Source organism: Semicossyphus pulcher, unplaced genomic scaffold (genome assembly GCF_022749685.1).
Source record: "Semicossyphus pulcher isolate SPU_LCO1_2020_fin unplaced genomic scaffold, fSemPul1.0.p SCAF_17, whole genome shotgun sequence".
Classification (NCBI taxonomy): domain Eukaryota; kingdom Metazoa; phylum Chordata; class Actinopteri; order Labriformes; family Labridae; genus Semicossyphus; species Semicossyphus pulcher.
The window spans coordinates 13,572,293-13,598,866 of record NW_027211681.1 but is presented as its reverse complement, the minus strand read 5'-3'; the positions used below and the strand labels follow the sequence as shown (position 1 = coordinate 13,598,866).

The 26,574-nt window shown below is 42.5% G+C and overlaps 4 protein-coding genes across 4 annotated transcripts; all 4 read left to right on the top strand.

The window, feature by feature from the left end:
- Nucleotides 1-883: 883 nt before the first annotated feature.
- Nucleotides 884-2,511, top strand: LOC138594409 (uncharacterized). The gene is made up of 3 exons (XM_069665482.1): nt 884-1,184; nt 2,018-2,269; nt 2,366-2,511. The coding sequence occupies exons 1-3, from the start codon at nt 884-886 to the stop codon at nt 2,509-2,511; spliced, it is 699 nt and encodes a 232-aa protein (XP_069521583.1).
- Nucleotides 2,512-7,759: 5,248 nt separating this feature from the next.
- Nucleotides 7,760-9,927, top strand: LOC138594408 (uncharacterized). Its single transcript, XM_069665481.1, has 3 exons — nt 7,760-8,060; nt 9,434-9,685; nt 9,782-9,927. Exons 1-3 carry the CDS (start codon nt 7,760-7,762, stop codon nt 9,925-9,927), a joined length of 699 nt encoding a protein of 232 aa, XP_069521582.1.
- A 4,373-nt stretch (nt 9,928-14,300) lies between these two features.
- LOC138594407 (uncharacterized) lies at nt 14,301-17,480 on the top strand. The gene is made up of 5 exons (XM_069665480.1): nt 14,301-14,601; nt 15,435-15,686; nt 15,783-15,907; nt 16,056-16,120; nt 16,910-17,480. The coding sequence occupies exons 1-5, from the start codon at nt 14,301-14,303 to the stop codon at nt 17,478-17,480; spliced, it is 1,314 nt and encodes a 437-aa protein (XP_069521581.1).
- Nucleotides 17,481-21,225: 3,745 nt separating this feature from the next.
- LOC138594406 (uncharacterized) lies at nt 21,226-23,292 on the top strand. Its single transcript, XM_069665479.1, has 3 exons — nt 21,226-21,526; nt 22,790-23,050; nt 23,147-23,292. The coding sequence occupies exons 1-3, from the start codon at nt 21,226-21,228 to the stop codon at nt 23,290-23,292; spliced, it is 708 nt and encodes a 235-aa protein (XP_069521580.1).
- The last annotated feature ends 3,282 nt before the right edge of the window (nt 23,293-26,574 follow it).

Below are 26,574 nucleotides of genomic sequence, written 5' to 3'. Positions count from 1 at the left end.
CAGTGAATCCCAACACTGGTTAAAAGGGTAGAAAGTTATAAATTAACTGTATAAAAATGTACCTTTTAGTTAAGGTAGTTTAGGTTTTTACTAAAAGAAATGTCTTATATCTACATGGCTTTCTTCAAAGCCGTCATTTTACCTGAAAGCACACAGGTGTTGCTGGTCTGTCTCTGTCTTTGACCGGTTACTGTGTTTGTCTTACTTTGTCCTGCTGTGTCCAAGCTAACCCATGAAAAACACCAAAGTCACACAACAATACAAACAAACGCACAGATCGAGGAAGCTGAACACTGGCAAGTCCTGTACTCTGAGGGGTTCAATCTGTGTTTTTGTGACAGAAGTCTGGTGGCTTTAAGGAGAGCGGCGTGACGGCTGTTTCAGGCTTCAGTGGGACCTTTCCTTCACAACACAGATCTATCTCTGTAACAATCCTTTCTGTAATGTGGAAGAATAGCAAACTGAGACCTGCATGTGGAAAAACCAAGCACTTTTAGTGAATGGGCACATTTTCAATGTTATAAGGAGCTGTTGGCTTGTTATTGTTCTTGCTTATGTGTTCGTAGAGCACATAAGGTTCACAGGTTTCACAGGTTTCAGTGGTTTCACAAAAAATAGAAGAGAGTTTGTGTGAGTCTGATTAAGCTTTTTTCCCCTTTTGTGTTTAATGATATGTGTACATCTGTTTCCTGTCTGGCTCTGTGGTGTGTTCACTGTAAATCTGCAGTGGAGGAAACCTTAAAATACACTGAAAAACTGTAAATTTAGTGACATTGAAAGCACCACAGGGACTTTACTGAACACATGGACACATTTCCAAAGTCCTGATTTTAAACACTGGAGCTTTCTGTAACTTCCTGTTGTATCTCTACATGTTACAGTGATGGTCTCGTCTGCTGCTGAGGAGGTGAAGAGTGAGCTGAGAGGCATCGAGGGAGGATCCATCACTTTACCTGATCCTGTGCTGGAGTATGGATTTCTTTCAATTGAAAGAAAGAATGTTGCCATGGTGAAGGAGAAGAAATGTGACATATTGGAGGAAATTTACAAGGACAGACTTTTCTGGAACAACAGAACTGGACTCTTTACACTCAGAGGACTGCAGAGGAGTGACGCTGGTGTTTATGATTTTGACTCTAAAAAAGGAGCTGTTTACACTTCATCTCACAGACTCACAGTGTACGGTGAGTAGGGACGGGCAATACCAAACTATTTAATATTATAAGAGGCCGATACTTTTTGTGACAGTTTTAACAATTTTGATTCTGATGATTTCCAAACCAGGAAATTATTCTAAAATAATAGTCATAAAAATTTGTCATAATTGTAATTAAGTTTTTTTCTGATTACTCTCGACAACAAGATTTAAAAACATTGTGTTGATTAGAGTTTTTATGCAGACAAACAGACACAGCCAAACATAAGCACTTCCTTGGCAGAGGTAAGCACCTATATTTTCACGCCCCGGGCCGCTGATCATGCTCTTGTTTTGTCTTCATAACTTAAAGTTATGACATGACTGTAGTGCTGATGTAGGTTAAAGGGTTGTTTCACCCAAATTATGAAGGAAAGCTGTGTCACTAATCTCTTGTGGTATCTCACAACACAGAACGTTGTGTTTCATTACTTTTCCTCCGAGTGTTCACCTCCGTCCATCCCCCTCTTGTGTCAGCAATATCTCAGGAAACGCCTGCAGGGAGTATTTTCATATTTGGGGTGAACTAATTAGATATTGGTGGAAAAGGGCAAAGGTCACTGTGATGCATGTCTGTCCCATTTCTTCCCAACCAAAATGTTTTTTGTGAGACTGATAACATCAATTTTTAGAAGTGAAAAATCACTGATTACAGTCTTGGAGGTTGCTCTCTCACAGAAGATGTGACACAGATCAGGCAGTGTAACACCAGCGATCCTACCGGCCACTTAAACAATAATAATAATGTGTGTAAACTGTAGTTTCAGAGTGATACATTTCAGACCTTCTGTGTGACACTGTGTTTCTTTGACTCCTCACCAGAGCCCGTAGCAGCTCCTGCAGTGAACACAGTGCATGTGAGCGCAGAGAGCTGCACCTTGCTGTGTTTGGTGAAGAAAGCTGGAGAGACGACTCTGCTGTGGTACAAAGACGAGGACATACTGAACCAGAGCAGCTCGGTTCTCTCTCTGCCTCTCACCTTACACAGGCAGGATCTCACATCATCCTATAGATGTGTGGCAGCCAACCCTGCTGAAGAAAAGACTCTTCACGTCAATGTGACGACTTCCTGCGGGGGACAAATCAACACAAGCAGCGCAAGTGAGTCTGAATGTTCATCCTCTCAGTGAAACATAATGTTTGTTTTGTGATGTTGATGGTAAATGTTCCCGACAGGTGACAGTAACACACAGTCCTGGTTGTTCCTGACTCCTGTGCTCGTGTTCGGGAGCGCTGTTGCTGTTTGCATCTTTTATACCAACATGAAGAGAGAGAGAAAGAGAGAGAGAGAGACTGTGACAGCTGCTCCACACTGATGTCAGTACACACGCTGCGCCCTCAGCCTAGCTTTAGTCCTTATTAATCACATAACAAAGAAATAATACTACACAAATATTTAACACGACCAGTTCACCTCTTTCTGTATATTCTGTCCCGTCTCAGCAGGCGCCGCCCTCAGTGAGATGTGAGGAAGCTGTTTGGTCCAGACTGAAGTTTACAGAACCACAGTGACGTTTGTGAATGTGGCACCTTCAGCGGATTAACTACTTATACATGTAAACTGATGGAAACTGTGTGTAACAGGGTTGTTAATGTATGAGCAGGAGAAAGTGTCTGTGCTCCACTCAGGAACCTGTGGTGATTTCTTTTTGAAAAAGAGTCGAGAATCTTCTGATGTCTTCAACGACTCGACTGCAAAAACATCAAATAAAGTAGAACAAGGGGCGAGACAGTGGAGAACTGAGAGGACAAATGCTTAAAGAAACAACTTTACAGAAAGGATCCCGACAGTCGCTCTACAGGTGACCTAGTGAATTGCCACAATATGGCTGACCTTTTGGTGGTGGCCGTACTTTCCTGAGGGTAAAATCTTCAATTCTGACACCAGCCCCAAATGTCAGCGTGATCTGACTGACTACAATCAATCATCCCCCAAAGGCTCAGGCAGGAAATATTCAACCGTCTGGATTAGGGTGCCATCCAAGAGATCTGCAGACATGTTGCACTCAGTTAACCCAATTACTGGGGCTGAACAAATCTGTGAACGTGTAACCTTTCTACATGCAAGCACAGCAGATTTGTTTTTTTCCTATCCCCTAGGGTCTTCTCAAGGTGCACACAGGCAGCACTGGCCCCGATGCAAGCCGATGTTTTGCACATCCTCCCATATCTGGATGACAGACTCATCTGTGCTCCAGCACAGGAATGACCAGAGCAGGATACTACAACACTTCCATGTCAAGTACAGGTACAGACATCAAAACCTGGATGTAAGCAAACTTTCTCAAACTCAACAGCAACAAATCAGAAATCCTCATCATCAGTCCCAAATCACTCATCTCATCCTGCCCCGACTTCACCCTTCGTATTGATGGCTCCACTGTTCCTGCGTCCGCCCACATCCGCAACCTTGGTGTCATCTTCGACCAATCTCTCACATTTGAACCTCACGTCAACTACATCACCAAAACTGCCTTTTTCCACCTCAAAAACATTGCCCGTCTTCGCCCCTCCCTCACCTTCTCAGCTGCTGAAACACTCATTCACGCCTTCATCACCTCACGACTGGACTATTGCAATAGCATTCTTTATGGCACATCCTCCACAATCCTTAATAAACTCCGGTACATCCAAAACTCTGCCGCCCGTCTGCTCACCCACTGTTGCTCCTGAGACCACATCACCTCTGTCCTACAACACCTCCACTGGCTTCCCATCAAATTTCGTATACAATTCAAAGTCCTAATAATCACCTACAAGGCCCGTCACAATCTTGCCCCCTCCTACCTCACCGACCTCCTTCTCCAATACACCCCCACCCGCAACCTAAGATCGACTGATGCCAACCTCCTCACCCCTCTCACCTGAACCAAATACCGGACCTGGGGGGACAGAGCCTTTTCCACTGCTGCCCCCTCCCTCTGGAACTCTCTCCCCCAACACCTCAGAACCTCTCCCTCTCTTCCTTCATTTAAAACCGCACTCAAAACCCACCTATTTAAATCTGCTTTTAACCAATGACCTGTTATTTGTGCATTGTATATGTTCTTAATGTATTTAATGTATTCGCTATTGTTGCTTCTGTTCTCTCTTTTATGTAAAGTGCCTTTGAGTACCTTTTAAAGCGCTATATAAATAAAATCTATTATTATTATTATTATTATTCTTATTTATTACAAGTAACAAGACTCGGCCTCGCTGTCTATCAGGGCAAACATTGTCTCTCACCCAGCCACAAGGTTGGGTTTATCCTTAGACTCCTGCATGATGTTAGCATCCCTAAGTCTTCTCCTCCGTTTTGGAAGTTCATCCTTTGAGTAAACTGAGATCAGTGACATCAGTATTGCAACAGGGCCTCCTGTACTTGCAGCCTTTCCAAGTTTGGACGGATGCCTCACATTGAAAATGTTTTATTGTCCAAACATCATTCAGAAAGCACAGACGTCATTAAAACAAAGTGGATCCTCTTCTTATTTCACTTGGTCAGCTGCTCTGACAGCAACACTGAGCGATATTAGTGGCTTTGTGCAGAATCAAACAGGAAGCTGCAACGTGCGGCGATGACACTTTGGCTTTGTTTTAGTCTTCGCTCTGCTCCGTGGTGAGTTTTACACGCTCCTGAAAGTTTCCGAGGTCTAACATCCAAAAAACAACCATGGAGCTTCATTTGAGGATGATCGTCTTTTTCATAGGTAACTTTTTTATTAACAGCACCGCTGTAACTTTTCCTAATCGTCTATGAAACATGACATTTAATGCTTTTTCCTCCTCGACAAAGTCGCTGCACTGAAACGGACAGGACTTTCAGTAACTTGTGACTTCTGTTCTTTTAAAGACAAAGTTGATGTGGTATTTCTCGGGTATCATTAATGTAAATATCCTTATAACTTTTATTTGTAATCGTTATGAGCAGCTCAGGCTGTGAACGACGTCATTTCTTCGTAGTTCTGTTGATCCGTAGAAGCAGAAAGGTTTGGACTGGATTCACACAGCCTCTTTTATTTGAACAAAATAGTCCAAATGCAGATTTCCACAAACAGCATCAGTTCATGAGCAACTCTGCTCCTGCTGTCATATTGTTTAAACATCTTCTGTGTCAGTAAATGTAAAGCTGTGCTTTCATTGGCTAAATTACAAACGCACTGCACGTTTCAATTAAGAAAAACTAAATATTTAAAAATGATCTGTTGGTCTTTGAATTGAACTATTTCCTCATTACTGTTTTCAGTCATTAACTAACACAAAAAGTAACTGCCCTTGTAATCAGACGTCTGTCCATAAGGTCTCCTCTGGTTCTACGGGGCTTATCAAAATAACCATGTAATTACCTCAGTCTCATGAAGTATACTAGACTATCAATATAGACTCTGATTAATAATTAACTTAATAACTATAACCCAATTATTGATAGCTAGTAGGTTGAAGGATTTGGAGTTCCAACGCAGAAGAGGTTGGCAGTATTCATTCTTGTGCAACATTAAATAGAAAGTATTTTATTCCACACAATGATTTATTTAAAAAGACAATGAAAGCAGAAGTGAAACCGGAAACATGTTATCTTACTAATGCTAATATTTACGTGTCTAAGTGTGTGTGTGTGTGTGTGTGTGTGTGTGTGTGTGTGTGTGTGTGTGTGTGTGTGTGTGTGTGTGCGTGTGTGTGAGAGAGAGAGAGAGAGAGAAAAGGGTGAGTCTGTCTCAGGACAGGCAGAGACCGAAATGGAGGTTGTGTCCATGAAGAGACCACATGGCTTCAGTGGCAAACAGGGGAGACAAAGAACTCATAAAATGGCCGATTCAAAGATGGCCACTGAGTGCTGTCCTCTGTCTCAACCAACTTGCACTGAGCACATGAGACGGGTCGAGACCCAGAAAAAGAACCGGGAGGTTTAATTCCTGGCTGTTTAGTCTGGTCAAAAGGTCAAAAGGTCAAAAGGTCAGTCCAAAATATTGTATGTGTGTAAGTTTAAGAGTGCCGGGTTAGAACAGAGAGAGGTTAATTTAGCATGCAGACCATGTCTTTGTGTAAGCATAAGTAACCTCAACTACCATCAATACCTGGCTAAACAGACGTTACAACAATACAACTCGGTAACTAATCAAATCAATAACATTTCAATACAGTAAACATTCCTGCTTAGCCGGTACTGTGAGTTATTCTAGCTTTGCCCGGATGTTACGTTACCAGACTGTGGACGGAAAGGCGTTGCTGTGCTGTGTTGCAGCTTGCTAGGCCGATGATCCTGTTGCTCAACCGGGCTGGGGGAGCAGTGGTTCTGGTGAAGTTGCAGTCGTGGTGTTGGTGTCCAGTTGGAGGGAAACTGGTCCTTCGTTGCTCCGTTGTCCTTATTTGAAAAGCGGGCAGACTCTTTCAGCTGCTGCTAAACTACGGTTACTAGTTCGTGCTGAGTAATCCGGTAATCTTTTCAGCAGGATCTCGCATCGCTGCTGAGGCCTTGCTCTGTTAGCAAGCCATGAGAGCTGTTGAACTGGAGGGAACTGCGGCAGCAGCTCCAACCTTCTTGGAGGGCAGTGGAGAGCTTCTGAGCTTCAGAGCTGCAGAACAGAAAGAACCCCAAAAACAATGGAGGTCTTCCGGTTTTACAGACCTGGCCAGGGGGAGAGGTTTTCACGTGAAGGTGTGAAAACCTAGAGGCTGCTGGGAGTTTGAGTGTTAAGTTCAGCTGCCATTTTGAAGGGTCAGTTTAAAGTCCATAAATGAACACATTCCAATATTGGAGATGCAGTGAATCCCAACACTGGTTAAAAGGGTAGAAAGTTATAAATTAACTGTATAAAAATGTACCTTTTAGTTAAGGTAGTTTAGGTTTTTACTAAAAGAAATGTCTTATATCTACATGGCTTTCTTCAAAGCCGTCATTTTACCTGAAAGCACACAGGTGTTGCTGGTCTGTCTCTGTCTTTGACCGGTTACTGTGTTTGTCTTACTTTGTCCTGCTGTGTCCAAGCTAACCCATGAAAAACACCAAAGTCACACAACAATACAAACAAACACACAGATCGAGGAAGCTGAACACTGGCAAGTCCTGTACTCTGAGGGGTTCAATCTGTGTTTTTGTGACAGAAGTCTGGTGGCTTTAAGGAGAGCGGCGTGACGGCTGTTTCAGGCTTCAGTGGGACCTTTCCTTCACAACACAGATCTATCTCTGTAACAATCCTTTCTGTAATGTGGAAGAATAGCAAACTGAGACTGTTGGCTTGTTATTGTTCTTGCTTATGTGTTCGTAGAGCACATAAGGTTCACAGGTTTCACAGGTTTCAGTGGTTTCACAAAAATATAAGAGAGTTTGTGTGAGTCTGATTAAGCTTTTTTCCCCTTTTGTGTTTAATGATATGTGTACATCTGTTTCCTGTCTGGCTCTGTGGTGTGTTCACTGTAAATCTGCAGTGGAGGAAACCTTAAAATACACTGAAAAACTGTAAATTTAGTGACATTGAAAGCACCACAGGGACTTTACTGAACACATGGACACATTTCCAAAGTCTTGATTTTAAACACTGGAGCTTTCTGTAACTTCCTGTTGTATCTCTACATGTTACAGTGATGGTCTCGTCTGCTGCTGAGGAGGTGAAGAGTGAGCTGAGAGGCATTGAGGGAGGATCCATCACTTTACCTGATCCTGTGCTGGAGTATGGATTTATTTTCTTTGGAGGAAAAGCTATTGCCATGGTGAAGGAGAAGAAATGTGACATATTGGAGGAAATTTACAAGGACAGACTTTTCTGGAACAACAGAACTGGACTCTTTACACTCAGAGGACTGCAGAGGAGTGACTCTGGTGTTTATGGTTTTGACTCTAAAGAAGGAGCTGTTTTCACTTCATCTCACAGACTCACAGTGTACGGTGAGTAGGGACGGGCAATACCAAACTATTTAATATTATAAGAGGCCGATACTTTTTGTGACAGTCTTAACAATTTTGATTCTGATGATTTCCAAACCAGGAAATTATTCTAAAATAATAGTCATAAAAATTTGTCATAATTGTAATTAAGTTTTTTTCTGATTACTCTCGACAACAAGATTTAAAAACATTGTGTTGATTAGAGTTTTTATGCAGACAAACAGACACAGCCAAACATAAGCACTTCCTTGGCAGAGGTAAGCACCTATATTTTCACGCCCCGGGCCGCTGATCATGCTCTTGTTTTGTCTTCATAACTTCAAGTTATGACATGACTGTAGTGCTGATGTAGGTTAAAGGGTTGTTTCGCCCAAATTATGAAGGAAAGATGTGTCACTAATCTCTTGTGGTATCTCACAACACAGAACGTTGTGTTTCATTACTTTTCCTCCGAGTGTTCACCTCCGTCCATCCCCCTCTTGTGTCAGCAATATCTCAGGAAACGCCTGCAGGGAGTATTTTCATATTTGGCACAAACAAACAACCGGACACAGGGATGAACTAAAAGATATTGGCGGAAAAGGGCAAAGGTCACTGTGATGCATGTCTGTCCCATTTCTTCCCAACCAAAATGTTTTTTGTGAGACTGATAACATCAATTTTTAGAAGTGAAAAATCACTGATTGCAGATATGGTGGCTGATATAAATGAGTTTATGACCAGGAAAGAACAAATAAGTGCATAGTGCATCAATTTTGTAATTGAATCACTGGAAAGTTATGAATTCTTATTTTCTAATCTGTCTGACAGAATCTCACCATGAGCCATGAGTGGATAATCTCCCCTCACTCTCCCCTTCTCGTACCTGTTCTGCTCTCATGAACAAGGATTACAGACAATCACATGTTGTCCTGAGAAACACAGAGAGGGAGCCGTTCTCCGGTGTTATGTCCCTCCTGTAAGAGAGTGTGTTGTGACCTCTCCTGTTCAATGTCGGCCTACTAATGCAAACCATCTATCGACAAAGCTACCCCCCATCCTGGCCACAGATACTGGAAACATGAACGGATGTAGACTGCATCTTGTCTGGCTGTAGAGGCATACAACAGCGAGGTGACGTTATAGTTAAACAGTCATTCTTCATTGTTTTGAACGCTAAAAGCTTGAATTCACCAAACAGAGGATGAAGATGTACGATGCCTCGAGTCTTGGAGGTTGCTCTCTCACAGAAGATGTGACACAGATCAGGCAGTGTAACACCAGCGATCCTACCGGCCACTTAAACAATAATAATAATGTGTGTAAACTGTAGTGTCAGAGTGATACACTTCAGACCTTCTGTGTGACTCTGTGTTTCTTTGACTCCTCACCAGAGCCCGTAGCAGCTCCTGCAGTGATCACAGTGCACGTGAGCGCAGAGAGCTGCACCTTGCTGTGTTTGGTGAAGAGAGCTGGAGAGACGACTCTGCTGTGGTACAAAGACGAGGACATACTGAACCAGAGCAGCTCGGTTCTCTCTCTGCCTCTCACCTTACACAGGCAGGATCTCACATCATCCTATAGATGTGTGGCAGCCAACCCTGCTGAAGAAAAGACTCTTCACGTCAATGTGACGACTTCCTGCGGGGGACAAATCGACACAAGCAGCGCAAGTGAGTCTGAAAGTTCATCCTCTCAGTGAAACAAAATGTTTGTTTTGTGACGTTGATGGTAAATGTTCCCGACAGGTGACAGTAACACACAGTCCTGGTTGTTCCTGACTCCTGTGCTCGTGTTCGGGAGCGCTGTTGCTGTTTGCATCTTTTATACCAACATGAAGAGAGAGAGAAAGAGAGAGAGAGAGACTGTGACAGCTGCTCCACACTGATGTCAGTACACACGCTGCGCCCTCAGCCTAGCTTTAGTCCTTATTAATCACATAAGAAAGAAATAATACTACACAAATATTTAACACGACCAGTTCACCTCTTTCTGTATATTCTGTCCCGTCTCAGCAGGCGCCGCCCTCAGTGAGATGTGAGGAAGCTGTTTGGTCCAGACTGAAGTTTACAGAACCACAGTGACGTTTGTGAATGTGGCACCTTCAGCTGATTAACTACTTATACATGTAAACTGATAGAAACTGTGTGTAACAGGGTTGTTAATGTATGAGCAGGAGAAAGTGTCTGTGCTCCACTCAGGAACCTGTGGTGATTTCTTTTTGAAAAAGAGTCGAGAATCTTCTGATGTCTTCAAGGACTCGACTGCAAAAACATCAAATAAAGTAGAACAAGGGGCGAGACAGTGGAGAACTGAGAGGACAAATGCTTACAGAAACAACTTTACAGAAAGGATCCCGACAGTCGCTCTACAGGTGACCTAGTGAATTGTCACAATATGGCTGACCATTTGGTGGTGGCCGTACTTTCCTGAGGGTAAAATCTTCAATTCTGACACCAGCCCCAAATGTCAGCGTGATCTGACTGACTACAATCAATCATCCCCCAAAGGCTCAGGCAGGAAATATTCAACCGTCTGGATTAGGGTGCCATCCAAGAGATCTGCAGACATGTTGCGCTCAGTTAACCCAATTACTGGGGCTGAACAAATCTGTGAACGTGTAACCTTTCTACATGCAAGCACAGCAGATTTGCTCCAAGCTGTGAGACAGCAGAGTTGATTCATGTCCATCAGTTTAAAGGAGGTGTATTTTCATTTCTATATATCCCTACATCAAAGGCAGAAAGTATTCTCGTTTTGTTTTTTCCTATCCCCTAGGGTCTTCTCAAGGTGCACACAGGCAGCACTGGACCCGATGCAAGCCGATGTTTTGCACATTGAAAATGTTTTATTGTCCAAACATGGCTCAGAAAGCACAGACGTCATTAAAACAAAGTGGATCCTCTTCTTATTTCACTTGGTCAGCTGCTCTGACAGCAACACTGAGCGATATTAGTGGCTTTGTGCAGAATCAAACAGGAAGCTGCAACGTGCGGTGATGACACTTTGGCTTTGTTTTAGTCTTCGCTCTGCTCCGTGGTGAGTTTTACACGCTCCTGAAAGTTTCCGAGGTCTAACATCCAAAAAACAACCATGGAGCTTCATTTGAGGATGATCGTCTTTTTCATAGGTAACTTTTTTGTTAACAGCACCGCTGTAACTTTTCCTAATCGTCTATGAAACATGATATTTAATGCTTTTTCCTCCTTGACAAAGTCGCTTTCAGTAACTTGTGACTTCTGTTCTTTTAAAGAAAAAGTTGATGTGGTATTTCTCGACTATCATTAATGTGAATATCCTTATAACTTTTATTTGTAATCGTTATGAGCAGCTCAGGCTGTGAACGACGTCATTTCTTCGTAGTTCTGTTGGTCCGTAGAAGCAGAAAGGTTTGGACTGGATTCACACAGCCTCTTTTATTTGAACAAAATAGTCCAAATGCAGATTTCCACAAACAGCATCAGTTCATGAGCAACTCTGCTCCTGCTGTCATATTGTTTAAACATCTTCTGTGTCAGTAAATGTAAAGCTGTGCTTTCATTGGCTAAATTACAAACGCACTGCACGTTTCAATTAATAAAAACTAAATATTTAAAAATGATCTGTTGGTCTTTGAATTGAACTATTTCCTCATTACTGTTTTCAGTCATTAACTAACACAAAAAGTAACTGCCCTTGTAATCAGACGTCTGTCCATAAGGTCTCCTCTGGCTCTACGGGGCTGACTCTTACAACAGATGCGTGTGAATCATTTTAAATGATCTTTGCTGAATCTTGTTCGTCTACGAGGTGTTTTCTTTAAACTTAAAACTACTTTTAAAATCTGTTTTTAATGATCAATGTTTCATTTATGTGAAGCTGGTGCTGGGACCGGACTATGCCTCTGAGTCAGATTCCATAAGTAAAGGGAGGTATTAAAAATGGCTATTAAAAGAAATGATCAATTATTAAAAATAATTATCAATTATATAAATGATATGATTTAATCTACATTAAATCACCTCTGTATGGGGCACCACTTAACGGATTTAAGAAAATAACCATCTAATTACCTCAGTCTCATGAAGTATACTAGACTATCAATATAGACTCTGATTAATAATTAACTTAATAACTGTAACCCAATTATTGATAGTTAGTAGGTTGAAGGATTTGGAGTTCCAACGCAGAAGAGGTTGGCAGTATTCATTCTTGTGCAACATTAAATAGAAAGTATTTTATTCCACACAATGATTTATTTAAAAACACAATAAAAGCAGAAGTAAAACACGAAACATGTTATCTTACTAATGCTAATATTTACACGTGTAAGTGTGTGTGTGTGTGTGTGTGTGTGTGTGTGAGAGAGAGAGAGAGAGAGAGAGAGAGAGAGAGAGAGAGAGAGAGAAAAGGGTGAGTCTGTCTCAGGACAGGCAGAGACCGAAATGGAGGTTGTGTCCATGAAGAGACCACATGGCTTCAGTGGCAAACAGGGGAGACAAAGAACTCATAAAATAGCCGATTCAAAGATGGCCACTGAGTGCTGTCCTCTGTCTCAACCAACTTGCACTGAGCACATGAGACGGGTCGAGACCCAGAAAAAGAACCGGGAGGTTTAATTCCTGGCTGTTTAGTCTGATCAAAAGGTCAAAAGGTCAGTCCAAAATATTGTATGTGTGTAAGTTTAAGAGTGCCGGGTTAGAACAGAGAGAGGTTAATTTAGCATGCAGACCATGTCTTTGTGTAAGCATAAGTAACCTTAACTACAATCATACCTGACTAAACAGACGTTACAACAATACAACTCGGTAACTAATCAAATCAATAACATTTCAATACAGTAAACATTCCTGCTTAGCCGGTACTGTGAGTTATTCTAGCTTTGCCCGGATGTTACGTTACCAGACCGTGGACGGAAAGGCGTTGCTGTGCTGTGTTGCAGCTTGTTAGGCCGACGATCCTGTTGCTCAACCGGGCTGGGGGAGCAGTGGTTCTGGTGAAGTTGCAGTTGTGGTGTTGGTGTCCAGTTGGAGGGAAACTGGTCCTTCGTTGCTCCGTTGTCCTTATTTGAAAAGCGGGCAGACTCTTTCAGCTGCTGCTAAACTACGGTTACTAGTTCGTGCTGAGTAATCCGATAATCTTTTCAGCAGGATCTCGCATCGCTGCTGAGGCCTTGCTCGGTTAGCAAGCCATGAGAGCTGTTGAACTGGAGGGAACTGCGGCAGCAGCTCCAACCTTCTTGGAGGGCAGTGGAGAGCTTCTGAGCTTCAGAGCTGCAGAACAGAAAGAACCCCAAAAACAATGGAGGTCTTCCTGTTTTACAGACCTGGCCAGGGGGAGAGGTTTTCACGTGAAGGTGTGAAAACCTAGAGGCTGCTGGGAGTTTGAGTGTTAAGTTCAGCTGCCATTTTGAAGGGTCAGTTTAAAGTCCATAAATGAACACATTCCAATATTGGAGATGCAGTGAATCCCAACACTGGTTAAAAGGGTAGAAAGTTATAAATTAACTGTATAAAAATGTACCTTTTAGTTAAGGTAGTTTAGGTTTTTACTAAAAGAAATGTCTTATATCTACATGGCTTTCTTCAAAGCCGTCATTTTACCTGAAAGCACACAGGTGTTGCTGGTCTGTCTCTGTCTTTGACCGGTTACTGTGTTTGTCTTACTTTGTCCTGCTGTGTCCAAGCTAACCCATGAAAAACACCAAAGTCACACAACAATACAAACAAACGCACAGATCGAGGAAGCTGAACACTGGCAAGTCCTGTACTCTGAGGGGTTCAATCTGTGTTTTTGTGACAGAAGTCTGGTGGCTTTAAGGAGAGCGGCGTGACGGCTGTTTCAGGCTTCAGTGGGACCTTTCCTTCACAACACAGATCTATCTCTGTAGCAATCCTTTCTGTAATGTGGAAGAATTGCAAACTGAGACTGTTGGCTTGTTATTGTTCTTGCTTCTGTGTTCGTAGAGCACATAAGGTTCACAGGTTTCACAGGTTTCAGTGGTTTCACAAAAAATATAAGAGAGTTTGTGTGAGTCTGATTAAGCTTTTTTCCCCTTTTGTGTTTAATGATATGTGTACATCTGTTTCCTGTCTGGCTCTGTGGTGTGTTCACTGTAAATCTGCAGTGAGGAAACCTTAAAATACACTGAAAAACTGTAAATTTAGTGACATTGAAAGCACCACAGGGACTTTACTGAACACATGGACACATTTCCAAAGTCTTGATTTTAAACACTGGAGCTTTCTGTAACTTCCTGTTGTATCTCCACATGTTACAGTGATGGTCTCGTCTGCTGCTGAGGAGGTGAAGAGTGAGCTGAGAGGCATCGAGGGAGGATCCATCACTTTACCTGATCCTGTGCTGGAGTATGGATTTCTTTCACTTGAAAGAAAGAATGTTGCCATGGTGAAGGAGAAGAAATGTGACATATTTGAGGAAATTTACGAGGACAGACTTTTCTGGAACAACAGAACTGGACTCTTTACACTCAGAGGACTGCAGAGGAGTGACGCTGGTGTTTATGATTTTGACTCTAAAGAAGGAGCTGTTTTCACTTCATCTCACAGACTCACAGTGTACGGTGAGTAGGGACGGGCAATACCAAACTATTTAATATTATAAGAGGCCGATACTTTTTGTGACAGTTTTAACAATTTTGATTCTGATGATTTCCAAACCAGGAAATTATTCTAAAATAATAGTCATAAAAATTTGTCATAATTGTAATTAAGTTTTTTTCTGATTACTCTCGACAACAAGATTTAAAAACATTGTGTTGATTAGAGTTTTTATGCAGACAAACAGACACAGCCAAACATAAGCACTTCCTTGGCAGAGGTAAGCACCTATATTTTCACGCCCCGGGCCGCTGATCATGCTCTTGTTTTGTCTTCATAACTTAAAGTTATGACATGACTGTAGTGCTGATGTAGGTTAAAGGGTTGTTTCACCCAAATTATGAAGGAAAGCTGTGTCACTAATCTCTTGTGGTATCTCACAACACAGAACGTTGTGTTTCATTACTTTTCCTCCGAGTGCTCACCTCCGTCCATCCCCCTCTTGTGTCAGCAATATCTCAGGAAACGCCTGCAGGGAGTATTTTCATATTTGGGGTGAACTAATTAGATATTGGTGGAAAAGGGCAAAGGTCACTGTGATGCATGTCTGTCCCATTTCTTCCCAACCAAAATGTTTTTTGTGAGACTGATAACATCAATTTTTAGAAGTGAAAAATCACTGATTACAGTCTTGGAGGTTGCTCTCTCACAGAAGATGTGACACAGATCAGGCAGTGTAATACCAGCGATCCTACCGGCCACTTAAACAATAATAATAATGTGTGTAAACTGTAGTTTCAGAGTGATACATTTCAGACCTTCTGTGTGACACTGTGTTTCTTTGACTCCTCACCAGAGCCCGTAGCAGCTCCTGCAGTGAACACAGTGAACGTGAGCGCAGAGAGCTGCACCTTGCTGTGTTTGGTGAAGAAAGCTGGAGAGACGACTCTGCTGTGGTACAAAGACGAGGACATACTGAACCAGAGCAGCTCGGCTCTCTCTCTGCCTCTCACCTTACACAGGCAGGATCTCACATCATCCTATAGATGTGTGGCAGCCAACCCTGCTGAAAATAAGACTCTTCACGTCAATGTGACGACTTCCTGCGGGGGACAAATCGACACAAGCAGCGCAAGTGAGTCTGAATGTTCATCCTCTCAGTGAAACATAATGTTTGTTTTGTGATGTTGATGGTAAATGTTCCCGACAGGTGACAGTAACACACAGTCCTGGTTGTTCCTGACTCCTGTGCTCGTGTTCGGGAGCGCTGTTGCTGTTTGCATCTTTTATACCAACATGAAGAGAGAGAGAAAGAGAGAGAGAGAGACTGTGACAGCTGCTCCACACTGATGTCAGTACACACGCTGCGCCCTCAGCCTAGCTTTAGTCCTTATTAATCACATAACAAAGAAATAATACTACACAAATATTTAACACGACCAGTTCACCTCTTTCTGTATATTCTGTCCCGTCTCAGCAGGCGCCGCCCTCAGTGAGATGTGAGGAAGCTGTTTGGTCCAGACTGAAGTTTACAGAACCACAGTGACGTTTGTGAATGTGGCACCTTCAGCTGATTAACTACTTATACATGTAAACTGATAGAAACTGTGTGTAACAGGGTTGTTAATGTATGAGCAGGAGAAAGTGTCTGTGCTCCACTCAGGAACCTGTGGTGATTTCTTTTTGAAAAAGAGTCGAGAATCTTCTGATGTCTTCAACGACTCGACTGCAAAAACATCAAATAAAGTAGAACAAGGGGCGAGACAGTGGAGAACTGAGAGGACAAATGCTTAAAGAAACAACTTTACAGAAAGGATCCCGACAGTCGCTCTACAGGTGACCTAGTGAATTGCCACAATATGGCTGACCTTTTGGTGGTGGCCGTACTTTCCTGAGGGTAAAATCTTCAATTCTGACACCAGCCCCAAATGTCAGCGTGATCTGACTGACTACAATCAATCATCCCCCAAAGGCTCAGGCAGGAAATATTCAACCGTCTGGATTAGGGTGCCATCCAAGAGATCTGCAGACATGTTGCACTCAGTTAACCCAATTACTGGGGCTGAACAAATCTGTGAACGTGTAACCTTTCTACATGCAAGCACAGCAGATTTGTTTTTTTCCTATCCCCTAGGGTCTTCTCAAGGTGCACACAGGCAGCACTGGCCCCGATGCAAGCCGATGTTTTGCACATCCTCCCATATCTGGATGACAGACTCATCTGTGCTCCAGCACAGGAATGACCAGAGCAGGATACTACAACACTTCCATGTCAAGTACAGGTACAGACATCAAAACCTGGATGTAAGCAAACTTTCTCAAACTCAACAGCAACAAATCAGAAATCCTCATCATCAGTCCCAAATCACTCATCTCATCCTGCCCCGACTTCACCCTTCGTATTGATGGCTCCACTGTTCCTGCGTCCGCCCACATCCGCAACCTTGGTGTCATCTTCGACCAATCTCTCACATTTGAACCTCACGTCAACTACATCACCAAAACTGCCTTTTTCCACCTCAAAAACATTGCCCGTCTTCGCCCCTCCCTCACCTTCTCAGCTGCTGAAACACTCATTCACGCCTTCATCACCTCACGACTGGACTATTGCAATAGCATTCTTTATGGCACATCCTCCACAATCCTTAATAAACTCCGGTACATCCAAAACTCTGCCGCCCGTCTGCTCACCCACTGTCGCACCACAGACCACATCACCTCTGTCCTACAACACCTCCACTGGCTTCCCATCAAATTTCGTATACAATTCAAAGTCCTAATAATCACCTACAAGGCCCGTCACAATCGTGCCCCCTCCTACCTCACCGACCTCCTTCTCCAATACACCCCCACCCGCAACCTAAGATCGACTGATGCCAACCTCCTCACCCCTCTCACCTGAACCAAATACCGGACCTGGGGGGACAGAGCCTTTTCCACTGCTGCCCCCTCCCTCTGGAACTCTCTCCCCCAACACCTCAGAACCTCTCCCTCTCTTCCTTCATTTAAAACCGCACTCAAAACCCACCTATTTAAATCTGCTTTTAACCAATGACCTGTTATTTGTGCATTGTATATGTTCTTAATGTATTTAATGTATTCGCTATTGTTGCTTCTGTTCTCTCTTTTATGTAAAGTGCCTTTGAGTACCTTTTAAAGCGCTATATAAATAAAATCTATTATTATTATTATTATTATTATTCTTATTTATTACAAGTAACAAGACTCGGCCTCGCTGTCTATCAGGGCAAACATTGTCTCTCACCCAGCCACAAGGTTGGGTTTATCCTTAGACTCCTGCATGATGTTAGCATCCCTAAGTCTTCTCCTCCGTTTTGGAAGTTCATCCTTTGAGTAAACTGAGATCAGTGACATCAGTATTGCAACAGGGCCTCCTGTACTTGCAGCCTTTCCAAGTTTGGACGGATGCCTCACATTGAAAATGTTTTATTGTCCAAACATCATTCAGAAAGCACAGACGTCATTAAAACAAAGTGGATCCTCTTCTTATTTCACTTGGTCAGCTGCTCTGACAGCAACACTGAGCGATATTAGTGGCTTTGTGCAGAATCAAACAGGAAGCTGCAACGTGCGGCGATGACACTTTGGCTTTGTTTTAGTCTTCGCTCTGCTCCGTGGTGAGTTTTACACGCTCCTGAAAGTTTCCGAGGTCTAACATCCAAAAAACAACCATGGAGCTTCATTTGAGGATGATCGTCTTTTTCATAGGTAACTTTTTTATTAACAGCACCGCTGTAACTTTTCCTAATCGTCTATGAAACATGACATTTAATGCTTTTTCCTCCTCGACAAAGTCGCTGCACTGAAACGGACAGGACTTTCAGTAACTTGTGACTTCTGTTCTTTTAAAGACAAAGTTGATGTGGTATTTCTCGAGTATCATTAATGTGAATATCCTTATAACTTTTATTTGTAATCGTTATGAGCAGCTCAGGCTGTGAACGACGTCATTTCTTCGTAGTTCTGTTGATCCGTAGAAGCAGAAAGGTTTGGACTGGATTCACACAGCCTCTTTTATTTGAACAAAATAGTCCAAATGCAGATTTCCACCAACAGCATCAGTTCATGAGCAACTCTGCTCCTGCTGTCATATTGTTTAAACATCTTCTGTGTCAGTAAATGTAAAGCTGTGCTTTCATTGGCTAAATTACAAACGCACTGCACGTTTCAATTAAGAAAAACTAAATATTTAAAAATGATCTGTTGGTCTTTGAATTGAACTATTTCCTCATTACTGTTTTCAGTCATTAACTAACACAAAAAGTAACTGCCCTTGTAATCAGACGTCTGTCCATAAGGTCTCCTCTGGTTCTACGGGGCTTATCAAAATAACCATGTAATTACCTCAGTCTCATGAAGTATAATAGACTATCAATATAGACTCTGATTAATAATTAACTTAATAACTATAACCCAATTATTGATAGCTAGTAGGTTGAAGGATTTGGAGTTCCAACGCAGAAGAGGTTGGCAGTATTCATTCTTGTGCAACATTAAATAGAAAGTATTTTATTCCACACAATGATTTATTTAAAAAGACAATGAAAGCAGAAGTGAAACCGGAAACATGTTATCTTACTAATGCTAATATTTACGTGTCTAAGTGTGTGTGTGTGTGTGTGTGTGTGTGTGTGTGTGTGTGTGTGTGTGTGCGTGTGTGTGAGAGAGAGAGAGAGAGAGAAAAGGGTGAGTCTGTCTCAGGACAGGCAGAGACCGAAATGGAGGTTGTGTCCATGAAGAGACCACATGGCTTCAGTGGCAAACAGGGGAGACAAAGAACTCATAAAATGGCCGATTCAAAGATGGCCACTGAGTGCTGTCCTCTGTCTCAACCAACTTGCACTGAGCACATGAGACGGGTCGAGACCCAGAAAAAGAACCGGGAGGTTTAATTCCTGGCTGTTTAGTCTGGTCAAAAGGTCAAAAGGTCAAAAGGTCAGTCCAAAATATTGTATGTGTGTAAGTTTAAGAGTGCCGGGTTAGAACAGAGAGAGGTTAATTTAGCATGCAGACCATGTCTTTGTGTAAGCATAAGTAACCTCAACTACCATCAATACCTGGCTAAACAGACGTTACAACAATACAACTCGGTAACAAATCAAATCAATAACATTTCAATACAGTAAACATTCCTGCTTAGCCGGTACTGTGAGTTATTCTAGCTTTGCCCGGATGTTACGTTACCAGACTGTGGACGGAAAGGCGTTGCTGTGCTGTGTTGCAGCTTGCTAGGCCGACGATCCTGTTGCTCAACCGGGCTGGGGGAGCAGTGGTTCTGGTGAAGTTGCAGTCGTGGTGTTGGTGTCCAGTTGGAGGGAAACTGGTCCTTCGTTGCTCCGTTGTCCTTATTTGAAAAGCGGGCAGACTCTTTCAGCTGCTGCTAAACTACGGTTACTAGTTCGTGCTGAGTAATCCGGTAATCTTTTCAGCAGGATCTCGCATCGCTGCTGAGGCCTTGCTCTGTTAGCAAGCCATGAGAGCTGTTGAACTGGAGGGAACTGCGGCAGCAGCTCCAACCTTCTTGGAGGGCAGTGGAGAGCTTCTGAGCTTCAGAGCTGCAGAACAGAAAGAACCCCAAAAACAATGGAGGTCTTCCGGTTTTACAGACCTGGCCAGGGGGAGAGGTTTTCACGTGAAGGTGTGAAAACCTAGAGGCTGCTGGGAGTTTGAGTGTTAAGTTCAGCTGCCATTTTGAAGGGTCAGTTTAAAGTCCATAAATGAACACATTCCAATATTGGAGATGCAGTGAATCCCAACACGGGTTAAAAGGGTAGAAAGTTATAAATTAACTGTATAAAAATGTACCTTTTAGTTAAGGTAGTTTAGGTTTTTACTAAAAGAAATGTCTTATATCTACATGGCTTTCTTCAAAGCCGTCATTTTACCTGAAAGCACACAGGTGTTGCTGGTCTGTCTCTGTCTTTGACCGGTTACTGTGTTTGTCTTACTTTGTCCTGCTGTGTCCAAGCTAACCCATGAAAAACACCAAAGTCACACAACAATACAAACAAACGCACAGATCGAGGAAGCTGAACACTGGCAAGTCCTGTACTCTGAGGGGTTCAATCTGTGTTTTTGTGACAGAAGTCTGGTGGCTTTAAGGAGAGCGGCGTGACGGCTGTTTCAGGCTTCAGTGGGACCTTTCCTTCACAACACAGATCTATCTCTGTAGCAATCCTTTCTGTAATGTGGAAGATTAGCAAACTGAGACCTGCATGTGGAAAAACCAAGCACTTTTAGTGAATGGGCACATTTTCAATGTTATAAGGAGCTGTTGGCTTGTTATTGTTCTTGCTTCTGTGTTCGTAGAGTACATAAGGTTCACAGGTTTCACAGGTTTCAGTGGTTTCACAAAAAATAGAAGAGAGTTTGTGTGAGTCTGATTAAGCTTTTTTCCCCTTTTGTGTTTAATGATATGTGTACATCTGTTTCCTGTCTGGCTCTGTGGTGTGTTCACTGTAAATCTGCAGTGGAGGAAACCTTAAAATACACTGAAAAACTGTAAATTTAGTGACATTGAAAGCACCACAGGGACTTTACTGAACACATGGACACATTTCCAAAGTCTTGATTTTAAACACTGGAGCTTTCTGTAACTTCCTGTTGTATCTCTACATGTTACAGTGATGGTCTCGTCTGCTGCTGAGGAGGTGAAGAGTGAGCTGAGAGGCATTGAAGGAGGATCCATCACTTTACCTGATCCTGTGCTGGAGTTTGGATTTCTTATGTTTGGAGGAAAGAATGTTGCCACGGTGAAGGAGAAGAAATGTGACATATTTGAGGAAATTTACGAGGACAGACTTTTCTGGAACAACAGAACTGGACTCTTTACACTCAGAGGACTGCAGAGGAGTGACGCTGGTGTTTATGGTTTTGACTCTAAAAAAGGAGCTGTTTTCTTTACATCTCACAGACTCACAGTGTACAGTGAGTAGGGACGGGCAATACCAAACTATTTAATATTATAAGAGGCCGATACTTTTTGTGACAGTCTTAACAATTTTGATTCTGATGATTTCCAAACCAGGAAATTATTCTAAAATAATAGTCATAAAAATTTGTCATAATTGTAATTAAGTTTTTTTCTGATTACTCTCGACAACAAGATTTAAAAACATTGTGTTGATTAGAGTTTTTATGCAGACAAACAGACACAGCCAAACATAAGCACTTCCTTGGCAGAGGTAAGCACCTATATTTTCACGCCCCGGGCCGCTGATCATGCTCTTGTCTTGTCTTCATAACTTCAAGTTATGACATGACTGTAGTGCTGATGTAGGTTAAAGGGTTGTTTCACCTAAATTATGAAGGAAAGATTGGTCTCTAATCTCTTGTGGTATCTCACAACACAGAACGTTGTGTTTCATTACTTTTCCTCCGAGTGTTCACCTCTGTCCATCCCCCTCTTGTCTCAGCAATATCTCAGGAAACGCCTGCAGGGAGTATTTTTATATTTGGCACAAACAAACAACCGGACACAGGGATGAACTAATTAGATATTGTCGGAAAAGGGCAAAGGTCACTGTGATGCATGTCTGTCCCATTTCTTCCCAACCAAAATGTTTTTTGTGAGACTGATAACATCAATTTTTAGAAGTGAAAAATCACTGATTACAGATATGGTGGCTGATATAAATGAGTTTAATCCAGGAAAGAACAAATAAGTGCATAGTGCATCAATTTTGTAATTGAATCACTGGAAAGTTATGAATTCTTATTTTCTAATCTGTCTGACAGAATCTCACCATGAGCCATGAGTGGATAATCTCCCCTCACTCTCCCCTTCTCGTACCTGCTCTGCTCTCATGAACGAGGATTACAGACAATCACATGTTGTCCTGAGAAACACAGAGAGGGAGCCGTTGTAGACGTTGTAGATGAGCGGATGTAGACTGCATCTTGTCTGGCTGTAGAGGCATACAACAGCGAGGTGATGTTATAGTTAAACCGTCATTCTCCATTGTTTTGAACGCTAAAAGCTTGAATTCACCAAACAGAGGATGAAGATGTACGATGCCTCGAGTCTTGGAGGTTGCTCTCTCACAGAAGATGTGACACAGATCAGGCAGTGTAACACCAGCGATCCTACCGGCCACTTAAACAATAATAATAATGTGTGTAAACTGTAGTGTCAGAGTGATACATTTCAGACCTTCTGTGTGACTCTGTGTTTCTTTGACTCCTCACCAGAGCCCGTAGCAGCTCCTGCAGTGAATGCAGTGAACACAGTGCACGTGAGCGCAGAGAGCTGCACCTTGCTGTGTTTGGTGAAGACAGCTGAAGAGACGACTCTGCTGTTGTACAAAGACGAGGACATACTGAACCAGAGCAGCTCGGCTCTCTCTCTGCCTCTCACCTTACACAGGCAGGATCTCACATCATCCTATAGATGTGTGGCAGCCAACCCTGCTGAAGAAAAGACTCTTCACGTCAATGTGACGACTTCCTGCGGGGGACAAATCGACACAAGCAGCGCAAGTGAGTCTGAATGTTCATCCTCTCAGTGAAACATAATGTTTGTTTTGTGATGTTGATGGTAAATGTTCCCGACAGGTGACAGTAACACACAGTCCTGGTTGTTCCTGACTCCTGTGCTCGTGTTCGGGAGCGCTGTTGCTGTTTGCATCTTTTATACCAACATGAAGAGAGAGAGAAAGAGAGAGAGAGAGACTGTGACAGCTGCTCCACACTGATGTCAGTACACACGCTGCGCCCTCAGCCTAGCTTTAGTCCTTATTAATCACATAACAAAGAAATAATACTACACAAATATTTAACACGACCAGTTCACCTCTTTCTGTATATTCTGTCCCGTCTCAGCAGGCGCCGCCCTCAGTGAGATGTGAGGAAGCTGCTTGGTCCAGACTGAAGTTTACAGAACCACAGTGACGTTTGTGAATGTGGCACCTTCAGCTGATTAACTACTTATACATGTAAACTGATAGAAACTGTGTGTAACAGGGTTGTTAATGTATGAGCAGGAGAAAGGTTCTGTGCTCCACTCAGGAACCTGTGGTGATTTCTTTTTGAAAAAGAGTCGAGAATCTTCTGATGTCTTCAAGGACTCGACTGCAAAAACATCAAATAAAGTAAAACAAGGGGCGAGGATTGGAGCAGGATGCTACAGCACTTCCATGTCAAGTAACAAGACTCGGCCTCGCTGTCTATCAGGGCAAACATTGTCTCTCACCCAGCCACAAGGTTGGGTTTATCCTTAGACTCCTGCATGATGTTAGCATCCCCAAGTCTTCTCCTCCGTTTTGGAAGTTCATCCTTTGAGTAAACTGAGATCAGTGACATCAGTATTGCAACAGGGCCTCCTGTACTTGCAGCCTTTCCAAGTTTGGACGGATGCCTCACATTGAAAATGTTTTATTGTCCAAACATGGCTCAGAAAGCACAGACGTCATTAAAACAAAGTGGATCCTCTTCTTATTTCACTTGGTCAGCTGCTCTGACAGCAACACTGAGCGATATTAGTGGCTTTGTGCAGAATCAAACAGGAAGCTGCAACGTGCGGTGATGACACTTTGGCTTTGTTTTAGTCTTCGCTCTGCTCCGTGGTGAGTTTTACACGCTCCTGAAAGTTTCCGAGGTCTAACATCCAAAAAACAACCATGGAGCTTCATTTGAGGATGATCGTCTTTTTCATAGGTAACTTTTTTATTAACAGCACCGCTGTAACTTTTCCTAATCGTCTATGAAACATGACATTTAATGCTTTTTCCTCCTCGACAAAGTCGCTGCACTGAAACGGACAGGACTTTCAGTAACTTGTGACTTCTGTTCTTTTAAAGACAAAGCTGATGTGGTATTTCTCGAGTATCATTAATGTGAATATCCTTATAACTTTTATTTCTAATCGTTATGAGCAGCTCAGGCTGTGAACGACGTCATTTCTTCGTAGTTCTGTTGGTCCGTAGACGCAGAAAGGTTTGGACTGGATTCACACAGCCTCTTTTATTTGAACAAAATAGTCCAAATGCAGATTTCCACAAACAGCATCAGTTCATGAGCAACTCTGCTCCTGCTGTCATATTGTTTAAACATCTTCTGTGTCAGTAAATGTAAAGCTGTGCTTTCATTGGCTAAATTACAAACGCACTGCACGTTTCAATTAATAAAAACTAAATATTTAAAAATGATCTGTTGGTCTTTGAATTGAACTATTTCCTCATTACTGTTTTCAGTCATTAACTAACACAAAAAGTAACTGCCCTTGTAATCAGACGTCTGTCCATAAGGTCTCCTCTGGCTCTACGGGGCTGACTCTTACAACAGATGCGTGTGAATCATTTTAAATGATCTTTGCTGAATCTTGTTCGTCTACGAGGTGTTTTCTTTAAACTTAAAACTACTTTTAAAATCTGTTTTAATGATCAATGTTTCATTTATGTGAAGCTGGTGCTGGGACCGGACTATGCCTCTAAGTCAGATTCCATAAGTAAAGGGAGGTATTAAAAATGGCTATTAAAAGAAATGATCAATTATTAAAAATAATTATCAATTATATAAATGATATGATTTAATCTACATTAAATCACCTCTGTATGGGGCACCACTTAACGGATTTAAGAAAATAACCATCTAATTACCTCAGTCTCATGAAGTATACTAGACTATCAATATAGACTCTGATTAATAATTAACTTAATAACTGTAACCCAATTATTGATAGTTAGTAGGTTGAAGGATTTGGAGTTCCAACGCAGAAGAGGTTGGCAGTATTCATTCTTGTGCAACATTAAATAGAAAGTATTTTATTCCACACAATGATTTATTTAAAAACACAATAAAAGCAGAAGTAAAACACGAAACATGTTATCTTACTAATGCTAATATTTACACGTGTAAGTGTGTGTGTGTGTGTGTGTGTGTGTGAGAGAGAGAGAGAGAGAGAGAGAGAGAGAGAGAGAGAGAGAGAGAGAGAAAAGGGTGAGTCTGTCTCAGGACAGGCAGAGACCGAAATGGAGGTTGTGTCCATGAAGAGACCACATGGCTTCAGTGGCAAACAGGGGAGACAAAGAACTCATAAAATGGCCGATTCAAAGATGGCCACTGAGTGCTGTCCTCTGTCTCAACCAACTTGCACTGAGCACATGAGACGGGTCGAGACCCAGAAAAAGAACCGGGAGGTTTAATTCCTGGCTGTTTAGTCTGATCAAAAGGTCAAAAGGTCAGTCCAAAATATTGTATGTGTGTAAGTTTAAGAGTGCCGGGTTAGAACAGAGAGAGGTTAATTTAGCATGCAGACCATGTCTTTGTGTAAGCATAAGTAACCTTAACTACAATCATACCTGACTAAACAGACGTTACAACAATACAACTCGGTAACTAATCAAATCAATAACATTTCAATACAGTAAACATTCCTGCTTAGCCGGTACTGTGAGTTATTCTAGCTTTGCCCGGATGTTACGTTACCAGACTTTGGACGGAAAGGCGTTGCTGTGCTGTGTTGCAGCTTGTTAGGCCGACGATCCTGTTGCTCAACCGGGCTGGGGGAGCAGTGGTTCTGGTGAAGTTGCAGTTGTGGTGTTGGTGTCCAGTTGGAGGGAAACTGGTCCTTCGTTGCTCCGTTGTCCTTATTTGAAAAGCGGGCAGACTCTTTCAGCTGCTGCTAAACTACGGTTACTAGTTCGTGCTGAGTAATCCGATAATCTTTTCAGCAGGATCTCGCATCGCTGCTGAGGCCTTGCTCGGTTAGCAAGCCATGAGAGCTGTTGAACTGGAGGGAACTGCGGCAGCAGCTCCAACCTTCTTGGAGGGCAGTGGAGAGCTTCTGAGCTTCAGAGCTGCAGAACAGAAAGAACCCCAAAAACAATGGAGGTCTTCCTGTTTTACAGACCTGGCCAGGGGGAGAGGTTTTCACGTGAAGGTGTGAAAACCTAGAGGCTGCTGGGAGTTTGAGTGTTAAGTTCAGCTGCCATTTTGAAGGGTCAGTTTAAAGTCCATAAATGAACACATTCCAATAT

What these genes read in the sequence shown, in the direction of transcription:
- LOC138594409 (XM_069665482.1), top strand. Translation starts at nt 884, where the DNA reads ATGGTCTCGTCTGCTGCTGAGGAGGTGAAGAGTGAGCTGAGAGGCATC. An exon ending in TCACAGACTCACAGTGTACG is followed by an intron (nt 1,185 to 2,017) that starts GTGAGTAGGGAC and finishes ACTCCTCACCAG; the next exon opens with AGCCCGTAGCAGCTCCTGCA. An exon ending in CAATGTGACGACTTCCTGCG is followed by an intron (nt 2,270 to 2,365) that starts GGGGACAAATCA and finishes GGTAAATGTTCC; the next exon opens with CGACAGGTGACAGTAACACA.
- LOC138594408 (XM_069665481.1), top strand. Translation starts at nt 7,760, where the DNA reads ATGGTCTCGTCTGCTGCTGAGGAGGTGAAGAGTGAGCTGAGAGGCATT. An exon ending in TCACAGACTCACAGTGTACG is followed by an intron (nt 8,061 to 9,433) that starts GTGAGTAGGGAC and finishes ACTCCTCACCAG; the next exon opens with AGCCCGTAGCAGCTCCTGCA. An exon ending in CAATGTGACGACTTCCTGCG is followed by an intron (nt 9,686 to 9,781) that starts GGGGACAAATCG and finishes GGTAAATGTTCC; the next exon opens with CGACAGGTGACAGTAACACA.
- LOC138594407 (XM_069665480.1), top strand. Translation starts at nt 14,301, where the DNA reads ATGGTCTCGTCTGCTGCTGAGGAGGTGAAGAGTGAGCTGAGAGGCATC. An exon ending in CAATGTGACGACTTCCTGCG is followed by an intron (nt 15,687 to 15,782) that starts GGGGACAAATCG and finishes GGTAAATGTTCC; the next exon opens with CGACAGGTGACAGTAACACA. An exon ending in GAAAGAGAGAGAGAGAGACT is followed by an intron (nt 15,908 to 16,055) that starts GTGACAGCTGCT and finishes GTCCCGTCTCAG; the next exon opens with CAGGCGCCGCCCTCAGTGAG.
- LOC138594406 (XM_069665479.1), top strand. Translation starts at nt 21,226, where the DNA reads ATGGTCTCGTCTGCTGCTGAGGAGGTGAAGAGTGAGCTGAGAGGCATT. An exon ending in TCACAGACTCACAGTGTACA is followed by an intron (nt 21,527 to 22,789) that starts GTGAGTAGGGAC and finishes ACTCCTCACCAG; the next exon opens with AGCCCGTAGCAGCTCCTGCA. An exon ending in CAATGTGACGACTTCCTGCG is followed by an intron (nt 23,051 to 23,146) that starts GGGGACAAATCG and finishes GGTAAATGTTCC; the next exon opens with CGACAGGTGACAGTAACACA.